Raw genomic sequence first — 19,002 nt, 5'->3', positions numbered from 1 at the left:
GAATTTGATAAGCATTTTTCTACGGCTGGCCATGCTTTCCACTGGCTACCCCTACCCCGGTCAACTGCCGCCGCCCCCACAGCAACTCGCCCAAGCCTCCCCATTTCTCCTTCACCAAATCCAGATAGCTGATGTTCTGAAAGAGCTGCAAAATTTGGACCCCTACAAATCAGCCGGGCTAGACAATCTGGACCCTCTCGTTCTAAAATTATCTGCCGAAATTGTTGCAACCCCTATTACTAGCCTGTTCAACCTCTCTTTCGTGTCGTCTGAGATTCCCAAAAGATTGGAAAACTGCCGCGATCATCCCCCTCTTCAAAGGGGGAGACACTCTAGACCCAAACTGCTACAGACCTATATCTATCCTACCTGCCTTTCTACAGTCTTCAAAAGCCAAGTTATAGTGGTTAGTATTAGAGAAAGGTAAAGAATATTTTGTTCGGTTGGCGCCAGGCAGTATTGAACCCTGCCGAAAAAAGAAATAATAGAAACAGCGAGAGTACCACTTACCAAGACCCACACACATCAGCAGAAAACGACTGCCTAGAGTGTAGCCTGTTGACCAGATAGCCAGCGGAGAGAAAAGAGAATCCACACTCTAAATTCCACATCACAGTCAGTCCTTTCCACAATTCTTGGTAACCCCACCAACATACCTCAAATATAACCAATAATGGCAAGCAAATAAACAGCAACTTCATACAATAATGAAATGAACCCCAGTCATCACACAGAGGATGTTGCAACAGTTGTTATTCTCGTTTGTGGAAGAGGCAGAGGGTAGGAATGTGTGGGGTTCGTATAACAACTACTTCACCCAGCATACCTCAATAACAATAATGGCAGAGCAAATAAACCAGCCACTTCATACAAATAATGATGAAACCAGTCATCACACAGGATTGGCAATAGTGTATTCTCTTCCTGGTGGAGTGCAGAGGGTAATGAATGAGGTGGTGTCATATACACCCTAGTTCCAGCTCAATGCAAACTTCATGTACTTAGGAATAGAGTCCCGGTGTTTCAGGTAAAGCATGGAACAGTAGCAGGAAAAGAAAGAGAAAAAAACAAGAGAGGGCTTTTAGCTGTGGTTGGAGGGTGCAGGTATCCGGTCTGACTCGTCCGATGGTACTGTTGGTGTAGTTGAACGCTTCGCAACAATGTTGCTACTAATCCATTTGATCCTAACCATCCCGGTCCCAAATGAGACAAACCACGTCGTTTGAGCGATCACACCGAGGATTATCCAAACCTATACAATCCAAATACGCTGAAGACAAACAGAAACAACCTCTGCAGCATGCACACACAAAAACTGTCGCGGGTCCAAATGAGAACAACCACGTCTTCGCATAGCACACACAAACCAAACTGTCGCGCCAACAAGAGCTCTCTTCCAATAGAGCTTAACGAGCTGTTTTATCTCCTCCTTCCTACTGCTCATGTGCTTTTCAAGTGCAGCGCACTTAGTGCAGGAGTTTTCCACAAAGTAACAAACAGATTACCGACCATTCCGAATCCCACCGTACCTTCTCCGCTATGCAATCTGTTTCAGAGCTGGTCATGGGTGCACTCAGCCACGCTCAAGGTCCTAAGCGATATCATAACCGCCATCGATAAAGAGACATTACTGTGCAGCCGTTTCATCGACCTGGCCAAGGCTTCGACTCTGTCAATCACCACATTTTATCGGCAGACAAACAGCCTTGGTTCTCAAATGACTGCCTCGCCTGGTTCACCAACTACTTCTCTGATAGAGTTCAGTGTGTCAAATCGGAGGCCTGTTGCGACCTCTGGCAGTCTTCTAGGCGGTGCCAACAGGTTCAATTCTCGGGCCGACTCTCTTCCTGTATACATCAATGATGTCGCTCTTGCTGCTGGTGATTCTCTGATCCACATCTACGCAGACAACACCATCTGTATACTTCTGGCCCTCTTTGGACTCTGTGTAAACTAACTCCAGACGAGCTCAATGCCATACAACTCTCCTTCCGTGGACTCCAAGCTTTTAAATGCAAAGTAAAACTAAATGCCTGCTCTTCAAACGATCGCTCGCCCGACCTTGCCCCGCCGTCCAGCATCACTACTCTGCGGTTTCTGACTTTAGATATGTGGACAAACTACAAATACCTAGGTGTCTGGTTAGACTGCAAACCTCCTTCCAGATTCACATGAACAAACTCCAATCCAAAAATTAAATATAGAATCGGCTTCCTATTTCGCAACAAAAAGCATCTTGCACTCATGCTGCCAAAACATCTGCCCTCGTAAAACTACCATCCTACCGAATCCTCGACTTCGGCGATGTCATTTACAAAATAGCCTCCAACACTCTTATTCAAAACAAATGGATGCAGTCTATCACAGTGCCATCCGTTTTGTCACCAAAGCCCCATATACTACCCACCATTCGACCGTAACACTCTCGTTGGCTGACCCTCGCTTCATAACTCGTCGCCAAACCCACTGGCTCCAGGTCATCACCAAGTCTCTGCTAGGTATAAGCCCGCCTTATCTCCAGCTCACTGGTCACCATAGCAGCACCCACCCGTAGCACGCGCTCCAGCAGTATATCTCACTAGAACTTCCAGTTCTCGCTGCCAAATGACTTGAACGAACTGCAAAAATCACTGAAGCTGGAGGAACCATCATATCTCCCCCTATCACATAGCTTTAAGCACCAGCTGTCAGAGCAGCTCACAGATTACTGCCACCTGTACATAGCCCATCTGTAAACAGCCCACATCTATCTACCTCATCCCCATACTATTTATTATCTTGCTCCTTGCACCCCAGTATCTCTACTGCACATTCATCTTCTGCCACATCAATCACTCCAGTGTTTAATTGGTATATTGTAATTAACTTCGCCACCATGCCTATTTATTCTACCTTCCTTATCTTAACCCGCATTTGGCACACACTGTATATAGACTTTTTCTACGTGTATTATGACTGTATGTTGTTATTCCATGTGTAACTCTGTGTTGTTGTATGGTGCGAACTGCTTTGCTTATCTTGGCCAGGTCGCAAGCGTAAATGAGAACTTGTTTCCACTAGCTACCTGGTTAAATATAAGGTTAAATATAGTATTTTTTAAGCGTTACGCATATGTCACGAAAACCCCCCCACATGTAATTCAATACATTTCCTCTAAACATATACAGTAATCAGACATCATAGTTCACATCATTTAGACCAACTAACGTTTTTCCAACCACTTCCACAAATTTCTTGTAAAAAACTACATAGGTTGAACAAAGTCGTTAGGACACCTACTTGTGAGTGCACAAATAATTTTTACACAAACATTGTTAACAGACAGATTTATTTCACTTGTATGTCATGTATCACAAATTCCAGTGGTCAGATAGGTAACATACAAACTAAGTTGCGTGCCCTTTTAACAGATTGGTAAGAATTCCAGAAAGTGATTTTTGTTTCATGGCTTAGAAAGCTTTCTGGATCATTGAGTCAATTGGAGGTGTACCTGTGAGAGTATTCAAGGCTTACTCAAACTCAGTTCTCTTGCTTGACATCATGGGAGAATCAAAGAAATCAGCCAAGACCTCAGAAAAGAAATTGTGACCTCCACAAGTCTGTTCATCTTGGAGCATTTCCAATACGTCCTGAAGTACACAATTCATCTGTACAAACAATAAGTAGCAAGTATAAACACCATGGGAACACGCAGCCGTCATACGCCAGGAAGGGAGACGCATTGCTGTCTCCTAGAGACTGTAAGACACTTTGGTGCGAAAAGCTGCAAACAAGTGCCCAAACAATCAGCAAAGGACCTTGTGAAGATGCTGAGGAAACAGGTACAAAAGTATCTATATCCCAGTAAAAGCTGCTATATCAGCATAACGCAAAAAAGCCGCTCAGCAAGGAAAGAAGCACTGCTGCCAAAACGCAATAAAAAGCCAGAGCTATGGTTTCAACTGACCACATGGGACAGAAGACAACTTTTGGAGAAAGTCCTCAGGAATGAAAGCTTGGTCGCGAATGTGTGGTCTTTCCAAATGGACAATGACCCAAGCATAGTTCCAAGGTGGTGTGCAAAAATGGCTTAAGGACAACAAGTCAAGTTATACATGACTTGGCCATCACACAAGCCATGACCCAAGTCCTATAGAACAATTGTGGCAAACTGAAAAAGTGTGTGAGCAAGGAGGCTACAACCTGACTCAGTTACACCAGCTCTGTCAGGAGGAAGGGCCACAAGATGACCCCAACTTATTGTGGTAGCATGTGGAAAGCTAACCGAAACGTTTGTACCAAGTTAACCAGTTTAAAGGCATGCACCAAATACTAATTGAGCTGTATGTAAACGTCTGACCCACTAGGAATGTGATGAATAAATAAATGCTGAAAATGAATCATTCGCTCTACTATATGTCTGAGCAATTTCACATTCTTATAAAATAGAGGTAGTTGATCCTAAGCTGACCTAAGACAGGGAATTTACTAAGTGAAATGTCAGTAATGTGAAAAAACTGAGTTTAACATGATTTGCTAAGGTGTATGTAAACTCCGACTTCAACTGTACATCAGTACCAGTCAAAAGTTTGGACACACCTACTCATTCAAGAGTTTTTTATGTAACTCTATTTTTTACATTGTAGAATAATAGTGAATAGATATCAAAACTATGAAATAGCACTAGGGAATCATGTATAAACCAAAAAAAGTGTTAAACAAATCAAAATATATTTTATATTCTTCAAAGTAGCCATTCTTGGCACTCTATCAACCAGCTTCATCAGTCTTGAAGGAGTTCCCACATATGCTGAGCACTTGTCGGCTGCTTTTCCTTTCGCTCTGCGGTCCAACTCATCCCAAACCATCTCAATTAGGCTGAGGTCAGGTGATTGTGGAGGCCAGGTCATTTGATGCACCACTCCATCACTCTTCTTCTTAGTCAAATAGCCCTTACACAGCCTGGAGATGTTTTGTGGCATTGTCCTTCTGAAAAACAAATGATAGTCCCACTAAGCGCAAACCAGATGGAATGGCGTATCGCTGTGGTAGCAATGTTGTTTAAGTGTGCCTTGAATTCAAAATAAATACCTGACAGTGTCACCAGCAAAGCACCATCACACATCCTCCATGCTTCACGGCAGGAACCACACATGCGGAGATCATCCGCATCCGTTCACCTACTTTGCATCTCACAAAGACACCGGTGTTGGAAACAAAAATCTAAAATTTGGACTCATCAGACCAAAGGACAGATTTACACCAGTCTAATGTACAGTCTAATGTCCATTGCTTGTGTTTCTTGGCCCAATCAAGTCTCTTCTTATTATTGGTGTCCTTTAGTAGTGGTTTCTTTGCAGCAATTTACGCAGTCTCCTCTGAACAGTTGATGTTGAGATGTGTCTGTTACTTGAACTCTGTGAAGCATTTATTTCGCCTGCATTCTGAGATAGTTAACTCTAATGAACTTATCCTCTGCGGCAGAGGTAACTTTGGGTCTTCCTTTCCTGTGGCGCATCTCATGAGAGCCAGTTTCATTATAGCACTTGATGGTTTTCGTGACTGCATTTGAAGAAACTTTAAAAGTTCTTGAAATTTTCCGAATCTACCTTCATGTCGTTTCCCTTTGCTTATTTGAGCTGTTCTTGCCATAATATGGACTTGGTCTTTTACCAAATAGGGCTATCTTCTGTATACCACCCCTACCTTGTCACAACACAACTGATTGGCTCCAACCCATGAAGAAGGAAAGAAATTCCACAAATTAACAAGGCACACCTGTTCATTGAAATGCATTCCAGGGGACTACCTCATGAAACTGGCTGAGAGAATGCCAGAAGTGTGCAAAGCTGTCATCAAGGCAAAGGGTGTCTGTTTTTGAAGACTCTTGGTTTACTACACAAATAGAAAGGGGATACGTGGATTTCAGGTAAAACAGTTTTTAGAGTTTCTTCCTCCTTCCACCCCTTCCTTTACCCGGTCGTACCATCAATCACGAGACAACCTGAAATGGTCCACCCCAAGACAGGTCTTTGCAGTTGTTGGTCGAAGAAGCGCAACAACGTAAACCTCTTCACACCCTCACAGGTGCTTGAAAGAAATTATGACCTGTCACCTTAAAATTTTTACCACAGATTTGCACGGATTAGTTGAGAGCTTCTTTCCTGTCAGGCTGCTCTGTATCACCGCCTGGTACGGCAACTGCACCTCCACCCCACAATTCATACTGCAACAGGCTCTCTAAGGGTGTGGCGGATCTGCTACGGGGAATGGTTCTTCTCGTCATTAACCGGGGGCATTACTAGGCCTGCCCTCTCCAGGATACCTACAGCACCACTTACTTCACGCTTGTCACAGAAGGTCCACAAAGCATCAATCTAAGGACAACACCACGTGACCCGAGCAGGGACTTGGTCGGTTTAATCCACTTACTCGCTCCTACTACTCACCAAATTCTTCTTCAGAATCCCAGGTCTCTGAGCTGCGTGTCCTACAGTTCAACGTCTCTTCTTTGTCTCTCTGGGACCGGTGTGTCGTCAATGTGGACTTACTTTTTCCTCGAAAATAAGGCCCACCTGAGGGTGCGAGACCGAGGATACGGGGAGTGAAGGAGGGAAGGGGGGATGTGAGGTTGATTTGAAAGCTCCAATTATTACAGTGAAGGCCATGTATGCATTTTGGTCTCTCTGTCCTCCTCTGTCATATCAACCCTTTCTAAGAACCTTGTAACAGTCTTGTTCGTTGTTTTTTTAGTTGGATTTTTCTATCATATTTAAATACTTGCATAAAATACACTTTATGATATGTCATGAGCATTGATCTTGCTGTACTTCACTTGGATAAGAAAATACACTTTATGACCCAGTTCAAAGCTTTATGAATCAATCATAGAGTAACAGGGATGACCTAAGTCGAAACCATTCTATCTCCAAGGCCTTCACACCGGTAACAAATTTTATAGCGCAATCAGCGGACACTTCCCAAATAACCGAGGGCTACAAATGAACATCATTTTTGGACTAGCAGACGACCTGTTGTTGACAATCCAAGAGATCAGAATCGGGTGTGGTGAATTACATTTTTTTTTGGGCCATTTGATCTGGACATGGTAATGGCCATATATTTGAGACGAAAAAGTTGAGAACGACCTCTGAACGCCTGTTAAGAATATACTTTGTGCGTGTCTGTACGTCGTAACAGCAAAAGCCTATCAAAAGCAGCTTCTTCTGGGTTCCTTACAGCTCTTCTCCACCAACGTGTAGAGTCTGTTCGCTGGTTTAAAAAATAAAAAGGGACATGGGAAGGGTTCATTTGCATCTAACAAGTGTCAAAGGACCTCCATGTGCCAGAAAGCCAACTCAACTAGGAACAGATGACCATGGTTTCTTCTGGAGTACTCAAGACGTCGTCTCTACTATAATGCCAACTTTAATAAAATAAGTTTACATCTACATTATCGAATTTACCTTCCCATTCATCTCATATGTATATACTGTATTTTATACCATCTATTGCTCTTGCCTATGGCGTTCGGTCATATCGCTCATTCATTACATTTATATGTATATATTCTTATCCATTCCCTTTAAACCTAAAACTCTTTTTTAGATTTGTGTGTTTAGGGGGGTAGTGTTGTGGAAGTTTGTAGAATGATTAAACTGTTGATATAATTACACACTTGCTATCATAACACTGAGTCGATAGATTGGCAGATCAAGATGGATGAGCAAGTAAAATTACTGGGGTGTGCAAAAGAGCAGAAAAGTAAATAATAGTGAGACCTCATAATATGAAATAACACATATGGAATCAAATAAAATAATTGTATTGGTCACTACACATGGTTAGAAGATGTAATTGTGAGTGTAGGGAAATGCTTGTGCTTCTAGTTCCGCCAGTGCAGTAATATCTAACAGTAATCTAACAATTCCACAACAACTACCTAATACACACAAATCTAAGTAAGGAATGGAATAAGAATATATACATATAAATGTATGAATGAGCGATGACCGAGCGGCAATAGGCAAGATGCAATAGATGGTATAAAATACAGTATATACATATGAGATGAGTAATGTAAGATATGTAAACATTATTAAAGTGGCATTATTTAAAGTGTCTAGTGATCCGTTTTTAAAGTGGCCAACGATTTCAAGTCTGTATGTAGGCAGCAGTCTCTCTGTGTTAGTGATGGCTGTTTAAGTCTGATGGCCTTGAGTAGAAGCTGTTTTTCAGTCTCTCGGTCCAGCTTTGATGCACCTGTACTGACCTCGCATTCTGGATAGTAGTGGGGTGAACAGGCAGTGGCTGGGTGTTTTTGTCCTTGATGATCTTTTTGCCTTCCTGTGACATCGGGTGCTGTAGGTATCCTGGAGGGCAGGTAGTATGCCCCCGGTGATACGTTGTGCAGACCGCACCACCCTCTGGAGAGCCTTGCGGTTGTGGGTGTGCAGTTGCCGTACCAGGCGGTGATCCAGCCTGACAGGATGCTCTCAATTGTGCATCTGTAAAGTTTTAGGTGACAAGTCAAATTTCTTCAGCCACCTGAGGTTGAAGAGCGTTGTTGCGCCTTCTCTCACAACACTGTCTGTGTGGGTGGACCATTTCAGTTTGTCCGTGATGTGTACGCCGAAGAACTTAAAACTGTTTCCTGAAATCCACGATCATCCCTTTCTTTTGTTGTAGTAACCAAAGAGTCTTCAAAACAGACACCCCTTTGCCTTGATGACAGCTTTGCACACTTCTGGCATTCTCTCAGCCAGTTTCATGAGGTAGTCCCCTGGAATGCATTTCAATGAACAGGTGTGCCTTGTTAATTTGTGGAATTTCTTTCTTCTTCATGGGTTGGAGCCAATCAGTTGTGTTGTGACAAGGTAGGGGTGGTATACAGAAGATAGCCCTATTTGGTAAAAGACCAAGTCCATATTATGGCAAGAACAGCTCAAATAAGCAAAGGGAAACGACATGAAGGTAGATTCGGAAAATTTCAAGAACTTTTAAAGTTTCTTCAAATGCAGTCACGAAAACCATCAAGTGCTATAATGAAACTGGCTCTCATGAGATGCGCCACAGGAAAGGAAGACCCAAAGTTACCTCTGCCAGAGGATAAGTTCATTAGAGTTAACTATCTCAGAATGCAGGCCGAAATAAATGCTTCACAGAGTTCAAGTAACAGACACATCTCAACATCAACTGTTCAGAGGAGACTGCGTAAATTGCTGCAAAGAAACCACTACTAAAGGACACCAATAATAAGAAGAGACTTGATTGGGCCAAGAAACACAAGCAATGGACATTAGACTGTACACTGGTGTAAATCTTCCTTTGGTCTGATGAGTCAAAATTTTAGATTTTTGTTTTCAACACCGGTGTCTTGTGAGATGCAAAGTAGGGGTGACGAATGACGGATGATCTCCGCAGGTGTGGTTCCGGATGGGGATGTGAGATGCTGGTGACACGTCAGGTATTTTTTAATTCAGGGCAATTTTAACCTAGCCTACCAGGATAACGCCTTACTCATGGTTTGCTTTGAGTGCTATTTGGTTATGTCTCACAGGACAATGCACAAAATTCCAGCTGTGTAAGGGTATTTGACTAAGAAAAGGGAGGTGTGCATCATGACCTGGCCTCATACCGACTCAGCAACAATTGATGGTTTGGTGAGTTGCCGCAAGCGAAAGGAAAGCCAGAAAGTGCTCAGCATATGTGGGAACTCCTTCAAGACTGATGAAGCTGGTTGATAGAGTGCCAAGAATGGTTACTTTGAAGAATATAAATATATTTTTGATTTGTTTAACACTTTTTTTGGTTTCTACATGATTCCCTATGTGCTATTTCATAGTTTTTGATATTTCACTATTATTTACAATGTAAAAAAGGTTTAAATCTTGAATGAGTAGGTGTCCAAATTTGACTGGTACTGTATTACATTGAAGTCGGAGGTTTACATACCCTTAGCAAATACATTTAAACTCAGTTTCACAAATTCTGACATTTCATCCTAGTAAAAATTCCCTGTTTAGGTCAGTTAGATACACTACATTTAAAAATGTGAAATGTCAGATAATAGTAGAGGATGATTCATTTCAGCATTTATTATTTCATCACATTCCTAGTGGGTCAGAAGTTTACATAACTCAATTAGTATTCGTAGCATTGCCTTTTAAATGGTTTAACTGGGTCAAACGTTTCGGGTTAGCTTTCCTACACACCAAATAAGTTGGGTGAATTTTGGCCATTCCTCTGACAGAGCTGGTGTACTGAGTCAGGTGTAGGCTCCTTGCTCCACACACACTTTTTCAGTTCTGCCCCAATTTTTTATAGGATTGAGCTCATGGCTTTGGTGATGGCCAGTATATACTTGATTGTTGTGCCTTAAGCCATTTGCACAACTTTGGAAATATGCTTGGGATTGTCCATTTGGAAAACACATTTCGCGGACAAAGCTTTCTTCCTGTAGATTTCTCCAAAAGATATCCACCAGTATTTTAACTTGCACATCATCATCTGCACACTATCACTCCAGTGTTAATTTGATAAATTGTATTACTCTTACTATGGCCTATTTTATTGCCTTACCTCCTCACGCCATTTGCACACACTGATATATAGACTTATTCTTTTTCTCTTTTTTCCTATTGTGTTATTGACTGTAGCTTCTTTATTCCATGTGTACTCTGTGTTGTTGTGTTGCCTGCTTTGCTTTATCTTGGCCAGGTCACAGTTGCAAATGGAACTGGGTTTCAACTGGCTGCCTGGTTAAATAAAGGTGAATAAAATAAAATAAAAAACTTCTTACAATGTAGAAAATAGTAAAAAAAAATAAAGAAAGACCCTTGAATGAGTAGGGTGTCCAAACTTCTGACTGGTACTATATATTTCATTATTTACTTTGCTACTAACTGCCTGTCTAGCTATATCAAAGACCAAAACTGTGATGAAAAGCGCTTCGTGTACATACGGGAACTTATGTCGTTACTGATGTAGGCCGCTCACGAGCAAGGTTGCCATGTTTGTGATTATCCCGTTATAGGCTACTTAGAAAACGATGTCATGAGTGAAAATGTATTGGTCGAGCATTTCAGGTTTTTTTTACCTCATAAGTGACCCGTGGCCGTCTTGGCATTCTCCTTAAAAATATATATAATATTTATTTCACTGTGACCTGTTGCTGCCGATTTACATGGCCATTGTAAGCTACCATTTGATACAATAATCATGTTGAAATGACTATCACTGGAGTCATTGGCAAATCAATTTGTTCCACTTGTGTAGTTCTACTTGGAGTTTGCAACGTATTTCATAAACACGGCCTAAGCCATGGTTTATAGTCTTCCTCTTCTTTTATATTCGCACTTTATTTTCTCTTCATAACTATTCTATTCTTTCACTGGTGATGGTTGCTCGCTTTACATTGCCAATCTTAGTAAGCACTACCATTTGATACATAATATGTTGAAATGACTATCCTAGGAGTATTGCAATCAATTTGTTCATTGTGTAGATCTACTTGAGTTTTGCAAACGTGAATATTCATAAACACGGCCCTCAACAGCCATCGGCTCATTGCGCCCATCCATACACACCCCTCGGGCATTATCGCTTGATTATAAACGGGTTCAAGCCCTGACTGCTGGATTGGCTGACAGAAGTGGTATATCAGACCATATACCATGGATATGACAACAACAAAAAAACTTTTATGTTGGTAATCAGTTTATAAAGGCACCCTGGGGGTTTGTGGTATATGGCCAATATTACAGGACTAATGCCTGTATCCAGGCACGTCATGTTGCGTCATGCTTAAGAACAGCCCTTAGCCGTGGTATATTGGCCATATACCATACCCTATTGCTTAATCATAGCAGTCAAACGAGTTAAATTGACAATCATTGATGGAAAATGGTCTGACGAGTTTAATAAGGGCAAATTATATTTTCTCTTGCAACATATTCAAATTAGTTTATTATGTCWTGTCATAGTTTGCAACAATTATTATTTTGATAAACTTGTAACTACTATACATGTGGCAACTCTCCTCTTGCTGTGGGGGGGGAAATGGACATTTTTCATGCCTTTTGTGCGGGTTTTGAGTAGTCGTTTGTCGTAGATTTATCTCCAACCTGGCAACCCAGCTCACGAGGTTAATTCCTTTCCCAGGAGCTTGTAGAGTGGGTGAATGCCTGGCTCGGATGGACCGGTGAAATTAGTAAAATTCACCTAAACCAACCTTCTCTTCATTCCGCGAGCAAGGCCATAAAATGCCGGCATATTTCCAACGACCGGAGAATGCTCTCAAACGGGCAAATGGTGAGTCGTAGAGGGTAATTTCCTAGATGTCATCGCTTGCTAGCTAGCAAGCTACACTAGCTAGCCCAAGTTATGTGTATTCATTGTTGGCTTGCCATGGTTAAGTAACAGCTAGCTACGCATGGCGGGGAAGCCATGTTTCAAGTATACGCTCGTTCAGGCCACCAGTGTCACTAGGCCTAAGAGTTAGGGTTCCACCACCCACAAWGACGTTAAATGTGTCATGGCCCTGCCAATTCAGCAAGATTTGCCGCTTGAAATCGAAAATCACACAAACTATCAGATTGTCCCACTGACATAAAAAAAAAGTACCTGCCATCTTTGCTCACACTGACCTAGATACATTTAAACATCAGCACATCCTAGCCCTGAAGGGACTTTAACCTGCATGTCGTGATCGCGTTTAGTGTAGGGGGACAAAATACACGTATGCACGATGGCACACGATAGCGCACGCGCGCAGCGATCGTGCATACATGTATTTTGTTCCCCCACACCAAACGCGATACGCAGATTAAAATATCAAAACAAACTCTGAACCAATTATATTAATTTGGTGACAGGTTGAAAAGCATTAAACATTTATGGCAATTTAGCTAGTTAGCTTGCACTTGCTAGCTAATTTGTCCTGGGATATAAACATTGAGTTGTTATTTTACCTTGAATTGCACAAGGTCCTCTARTCCGACAATTCATCCACACYTAAAACGGTAAACCGAATCGTTTCTAGTCATCTCTCTTCCTTCCAGGCTTTTTCTTCTCTTGACTTTATATTGCGATTGGCAACTTTCATAAATTAGGTGCATTACCACCACTGACCTCGTTCGTATTTCAGTCACCCACGTGGTTGTAACCAATGAGGAGATGGCACGTGGGTACCTGCTTCTATAAACCAATGAGGAGATGGGAGAGGCAGGGCTTGCAATGCGATCTGCGTCCGAAATAGGAATGACTTCTATTTTAGCCCTTGGCAACACAGACGCTTGTTGGCGTGCGCTAGCAGTGGGTGCAATAATTMAATAACATACATTTCTAAATTTATTTTGCAACGCTCGCGCACGCGCCGAGAGCGGTGTGGTCACCCTGTTTGACCGCTGCGCCAATCGGGAACTATCAACTGAAAAGCAACAAGCGCTGCTGGTTAATGTTTTTTTAGAATTGTCTTGGGGCTCCTGAGTGGCGCGGTGGTCTAAGCTCTGCATCTCAGTTCTAGAGGTGTCACTARAGACACCGGATCGGTTCCAGGCTGTATCACAACCGGCCGTGATTGGGAGTCCCATAGGGCGGCGCACAATTGCCCCAGCGTCGTCCGGGTTAGGGTTTGGCCGTGGTAGGCCGTCATTCTAAATAAGAATTTGTTGACTTGCCTAGTTAAAAAAAAGGTTAAAATTTTTAAAAAAATTGGTTGTTAAAAAAAGAAAAGTTGCATCACCAAAATAAGGCCATACTAAGATTGTCTATTAATTGCAGTCGCTAGTTAGTCACCTTTAATTAGGATTAATGGTAGGTTGACACATCTTGCAGTTATATTGTCGCAGTAGTACCAATAGTCGTTGTTAGTCAAACTATAGCTGTTTGGGGAGTAGCTACCCCATTCATAGACGCTAACTGCTTTAGCTAGTTCTGGTCGGGATCTTTTGTTAAGAGCCCCTACGCTCGTTTTGAACTTTAAAACACATTGCATACGGTACAGTTTTGTAAACATAAGAAAAGTGTCTTTCATATCAGCGAGAAAATAAAAAATAAAAAAGGTCAAATGACTACACACCCTTTTGTAGGGTTACTTCTTGCGCTTCCCAGAGCAGAGCTGTTGTCAAGGAAGTGAGTTTTTGTGTTTATGCAGGACCACCCGCCTACTACTACCATCAACCAATCATGTCAATGCGGACTTATACAGATCCCTCCGCGTTATTAAGCCATTTGGGAGGCGCACGGCATCGCCTTARGGAGCTCGATTTGGCCTCCGCAAGCCTCCGGAGGTTCCGCAATTGCGTCATACCCTCCATACGGAGCCTCCGGACAGCATTGTAGGATCAAGCATAAATCAGCTATTAGTATAACCACACGGCCGTATCTCCATGTTACAGCGCTTGTTTAAGGAAGACAGATGGAAGATATAGGTGGTCACCAGTGCCAATTAGCTATCTAGCGCGGTCTTAACACGTGTGTAAGRGTAACTGGGGAAGAAGTGTAGTTCGTCAACTGGAGGCACATAGCGTATGGATCTGTGCAAAACTGGTACAGTAAGTGTATATATTTTTMGGTTTTGCAAGCAATGGTTATTGACGTTTCTAAACTTTAAAACACAGCGTCGGAATTGTAGTTCACACGCAGCCAACCGTGGGGGAAGCTAACTYCTGAAAACCCTATGTATAATAAGACAGGTTTTCAAAGGCTAGCTAAATGGTTAGGTTGATAGCTCTACCTTCAACTATCAGATCGGTTTTTAATCCATTTGGTGTRCCATGAATATACATGTTAGTAGCAACTGACTCACCTTCCAAACTATTATGCTGTTTGTCTCCATTTTCATGTCATTTGCTGTGTTTGTACAGAGTTCTTGGAGGTTGGCAAAAAGCAGCCAGCTTTGGACGTCTTGTACGATGTCATCAAGAGCAAAAAGCATCGAACATGGCAGAAGATCCACGAGCCCATCATGGTCAAGTACCTGGAGCTCTGTGTTGACCTGCGCAAGAGCCACCTGGCAAAGGAGGGTCTCTACCAGTACAAGAACATCTGCCAGCAGGTCAGTGGAAGCACACCCAGCCCTTTCTTTGATAACCCTAAATGTTGGATACTATTGGTCCTACTTAGTCACTCACCTGCCGGGGTTAAATGTCCAATGCAGKCGTTTTTGTCTCAATATCAAATCATTTCTGGGTAACAATTACCAGCAATTAAACAATTAAACATCTTACTGTGATTGTTTTCAATTAAAATGGTCAAAAAGAAACATAGATTCTTAGCAAAGAGCAATTTCTCAAGCAATAATTTTGATAGGACTGTCAGGGAGTGGTCTGAGTGGGGATTGGAAAACTGAAAACTACCTGTTATTGGCAGAAAGGTTTGGAACTCTTTTATTAGGTATATTAACTAATTTACTGCCTGGTGATGCCACCAGCCAGGCCAAAACTCCACCCCACCAAAACAGGCTGAAATTTCAGGCGGTCTTTTCAATCAGGTCTTACACTAAAAGAGAACTATCATAATTTTCACAGTATTATTCCAACCTCATTTTATACAGTACCAGTCAAAAAGTTTGGACACCTACTCATTCAAGGGTTTTTCTTTATTTGTACTGTTTTATGCATTGTAGAATAATAGTGAAGATATCAAAACTATGAAAATAATACTAGGAATCATGTAGTAACCCAAAAAGTTTTTTACAAAATATATTTTATATTTGAGATTCTTCAAAGTAGCCACCCTTTGCCTTGATGACAGCTTTGCACACGCTTGGCATTCTCTCAACCAGCTTCATGAGGAATGCTTTTCCAACAGTCTTGAAGGAGTTCCCACATGCTGAGCACTTGTTGGCCTCTTTTCCTTCACTCTGTGGTCCAACTCATCCCAAACCATCTCAATTGGGTTGAGGTCAAGTGATTGTGGTGGCCAGGTCAAATAAAGAAAAACCCTGGAATGAGTAGGTGTGTCCAAACTTTTGACTGGTACTGTGTATATACATTAAAAACAGGAAAATCTCYTTTTTGACRACACTGGGCRTTTAAGCATGAGCCTTTATTTCGTGATGTAGGTGAACATCAAATCCCTCGAGGATGTGGTTCGAGCCTACCTGAAGTTGGCCGAGGAGAAGACAGAGACKGCCAAGGGGGAGTCGCAGCAGATGGTCCTGGACATTGAGGACCTTGACAACATRCAGACTCCTGAGAGGTATTTATTTAACCAGGAAATAGCTTTGAGGTACGGGGCTATTAAAACTTTATTGTGATGGGCTGATACTATAATTCAGATATATTGGACCGTCTGCACACTTATTGTTACTACCTTTAATGGTGGTAACCATGCTAACAGTCCTGCTTCACCTCTGTAAACCATTCAAGTGGTGGTGTATACCACCACAGTTGTATAACTGATTAGGGGGATACATAGAGGTGCGGAGGGCTGCCTTAATCGACACCCACGTCTTCAGCGCKRGGCGAACAGTGGGTTAACTGCKTTGCTCAGGGGCAGAACGACAGATTTTGTACRTTGTCAGCTCGGGGATTCGATCCAGCAACCTTTCGGTTACTGGCCCAACGCACCTACCRGCSAGGCTACCTGCCGCCCCACAATGTTGACGGTGCAGTTCTGTGAGCTCAAGTATTGATGCATAACTTCCTGTGCGATCCTAGTGTACTTCTGAGTGCTGTGAGTGGGGAAGACACCCAGGATCGTACAGACCGTCTGCTGCTCACTCCTTGGGTGAAATTTCTGTGGGAATCCTACCGCCAATGCCTGGACCTGCTGCGTAACAACTCCAAGGTGGAGCGCCTATACCATGACATTGCCCAACAAGGTGAGCACAATCTGAATATTAAACATGATGTACAGGGTGGGAAATTAACTTTTTGGTCCAACAGCCACTGTGGCAGATAGCTGGAGGGGAAAAAAACCCAACTAATTACACCAAAAATAACAAATAACGYATGAACATGCTTTGTAGTGTTTCTAAAACAAGAAATGTATTACTAGTAAGAAGTAATGTGGTATATTGCTCAGTTGAATTTTTGTGACCGGAGTCTTTTAACCAATCATTTAGATACAATAGTAAAACAGACACAGTTCTACAACTGAACATCACAAATCAAGTGATAAGTCTTATTTATTATTATTAGTTCAGGGCTCTAACGCTGACATTTTTTTACAATGAGTACATATGTCTATTTAGGAGCACAATGCAATTATTTGAGTGTTTTAATGATAAGGAATGACTAAAAGTTCATGAATAAAAGTTTTTGGAGTGTTCCATGTTCAATCAAGCACAATGTACCCAAATATTTGAGTAATGTAGGTGAGACAGAATTGTTCAGCTGCTCCTTATAACTTCTACATTTGGGCTTTGGATTTATTTATTCCCCCCCCCCAAATGCTGTGTGACCACCCACCAACGTGGCTGGTCAAATAGTCATTCTCCTCCGCCAATGCCAAAATCTACCCACATGTGGCGGGTGTTCATTTCCCACCCGGATGATGTACATGAGGGCTTGGTAACTAGATTKAGCCYTGGCAGATTTTTGTCAGAGGGGACYGTTGGGGGGSCCGGAAAATATTAGTAAGRCCAAAAGATTSTATTTGAAAATAACAATAATTTCGTACCCGTGCCTGGAGTGAGTGTAGGTTTGATATTATCTAACAATCRTGTTATTAGAAATATATATTAGTCTGAGATGCGTAAGTGTAGTATGCTGTGACTTAGTTTTTTTCCTAAAGTTAGGTTTACTCACACTGTCACCATATCACAGTATGAAGTGTTATTATTAGGGATGCYCGYTATATCGGTGAACATATCGGAATCGGCCGATATTAGCTAAAAATGCCAAAATCGGTATCTGCCCGATGTCTAGTTTAACACCGTGTTAAAAACCGATGTCAAAGCTACTGTGCATACCTATGTAACGTAGGTACATGACGTAATAACGGCACGTAAAATMTTGTGCTACACGTGCGACACAGCATTCCTAACCTAATCCACAATGTCTGCTGTGTGGATCAAGCAGTCAACAAGTCGAGCAGTCATTTGAAAGAGTAAGACAATTTCAGCGAGACAACTSAAAGGCGAAATCCATTAAAGCCAAGATAATGGAATTCATTGCCCTTGACAATCAACCGTTCTCTGRCGTGGGTGATGTTGTTTTTCGCCGACTGGTCGAGCACCGGTACACACTACCAAGTGCGCTATTTTTCAGATGTTGCCCTACCGAAGTTACAAAGTAGTAGCGTCACTGCTATTAGCTTCACGACATACATACTATGGAACACCGTTTGGGTCTTTGCGTGTCAAAAAAGATACAGTAGCACTGTCAAAGCTGGACAAAAAAGTCTGCAAATAAGCAAGCACCGGCAACAAACTATGTGTTTCCAATACCGCGTTGGTAATAAAGCATCATTTGTTCGACTGCAACTTCTGGGGTAGCTAGCTTTAGCTTGGTACCTAGCTAGCACCAATACAACCAGCCTGAAAACAATGACCAGTAGAAACTGCAGTCATTTTCATTATTCTTAGCAATGATTTAGGAATCCTTGTGAGTAAGTATTAGCTATGTTGCCACTTGTTATTCACCTATTGAAATTGAACTTCAGATCATGAAAATAAGTAGCTAGCCAGCTACTTAACCCTGTTGCCCAAAGCTAACGTTAAAAGCAGCCAGCTAGCTTCATCGGGCTAGTGAGGCTCGACCGGACCGGGTTATGTGTTGTGAAGCTAGCCACAATAAGGATTAGGCACAATAGTGGAATTTGCGGTTTGCCTTCGAAATAAAAGTATTCAATTGACAGTGATGCAAATGAATACAAAGAGTAGAATTATGCCATACTTTTATTTTGAAGGCTAACCGCAAAGTCCACTATTGTGGCTTATCCTTATTGTGGCTAGCTTCACATAGATGGGGTCCGACCACCATTAATCAAATAAGAAGGGTCTTATAAATTAGGGTTATTTTAGATGATGACACCTAGCTATATAGTTAGCTAACTAGCTACTGAAACAGATTA

General features: G+C 42.1%; 2 protein-coding genes across 6 annotated transcripts in view; one reads left to right on the top strand and one right to left on the bottom strand.

The window, feature by feature from the left end:
- LOC111951927 (DENN domain-containing protein 10) overlaps positions 1 to 13,062 on the bottom strand; it is a 20,521-nt gene extending 7,459 nt beyond the window's left edge. The window contains exon 1 of the mRNA XM_023970288.2: positions 12,951 to 13,062. Coding sequence (XP_023826056.1) covers positions 12,951 to 12,987 — 37 coding nt within the window. The 5' untranslated portion in view covers positions 12,988 to 13,062. The remainder of the gene's footprint in view (positions 1 to 12,950) is intronic.
- Positions 12,122 to 19,002, top strand: part of LOC111951926 (eukaryotic translation initiation factor 3 subunit A) — a 21,586-nt gene continuing 14,705 nt past the window's right edge. For all 5 annotated transcript variants that reach the window (XM_070434877.1, XM_023970283.2, XM_023970284.2 and 2 more), the window contains exons 1-4: positions 12,122 to 12,291; positions 14,847 to 15,037; positions 16,046 to 16,182; positions 16,644 to 16,807. In XM_070434877.1, coding sequence (XP_070290978.1) covers positions 12,243 to 12,291; positions 14,847 to 15,037; positions 16,046 to 16,182; positions 16,644 to 16,807 — 541 coding nt within the window. In that variant the 5' untranslated portion in view covers positions 12,122 to 12,242. The remainder of the gene's footprint in view (positions 12,292 to 14,846; positions 15,038 to 16,045; positions 16,183 to 16,643; positions 16,808 to 19,002) is intronic.

This window comes from Salvelinus sp. IW2-2015, linkage group LG25 (assembly GCF_002910315.2).
Source record: "Salvelinus sp. IW2-2015 linkage group LG25, ASM291031v2, whole genome shotgun sequence".
NCBI lineage: Eukaryota > Metazoa > Chordata > Actinopteri > Salmoniformes > Salmonidae > Salvelinus > Salvelinus sp. IW2-2015.
The sequence above is the reverse complement of the archived record's forward strand: the minus strand, read 5'-3'. Positions and strand labels throughout refer to the sequence as shown.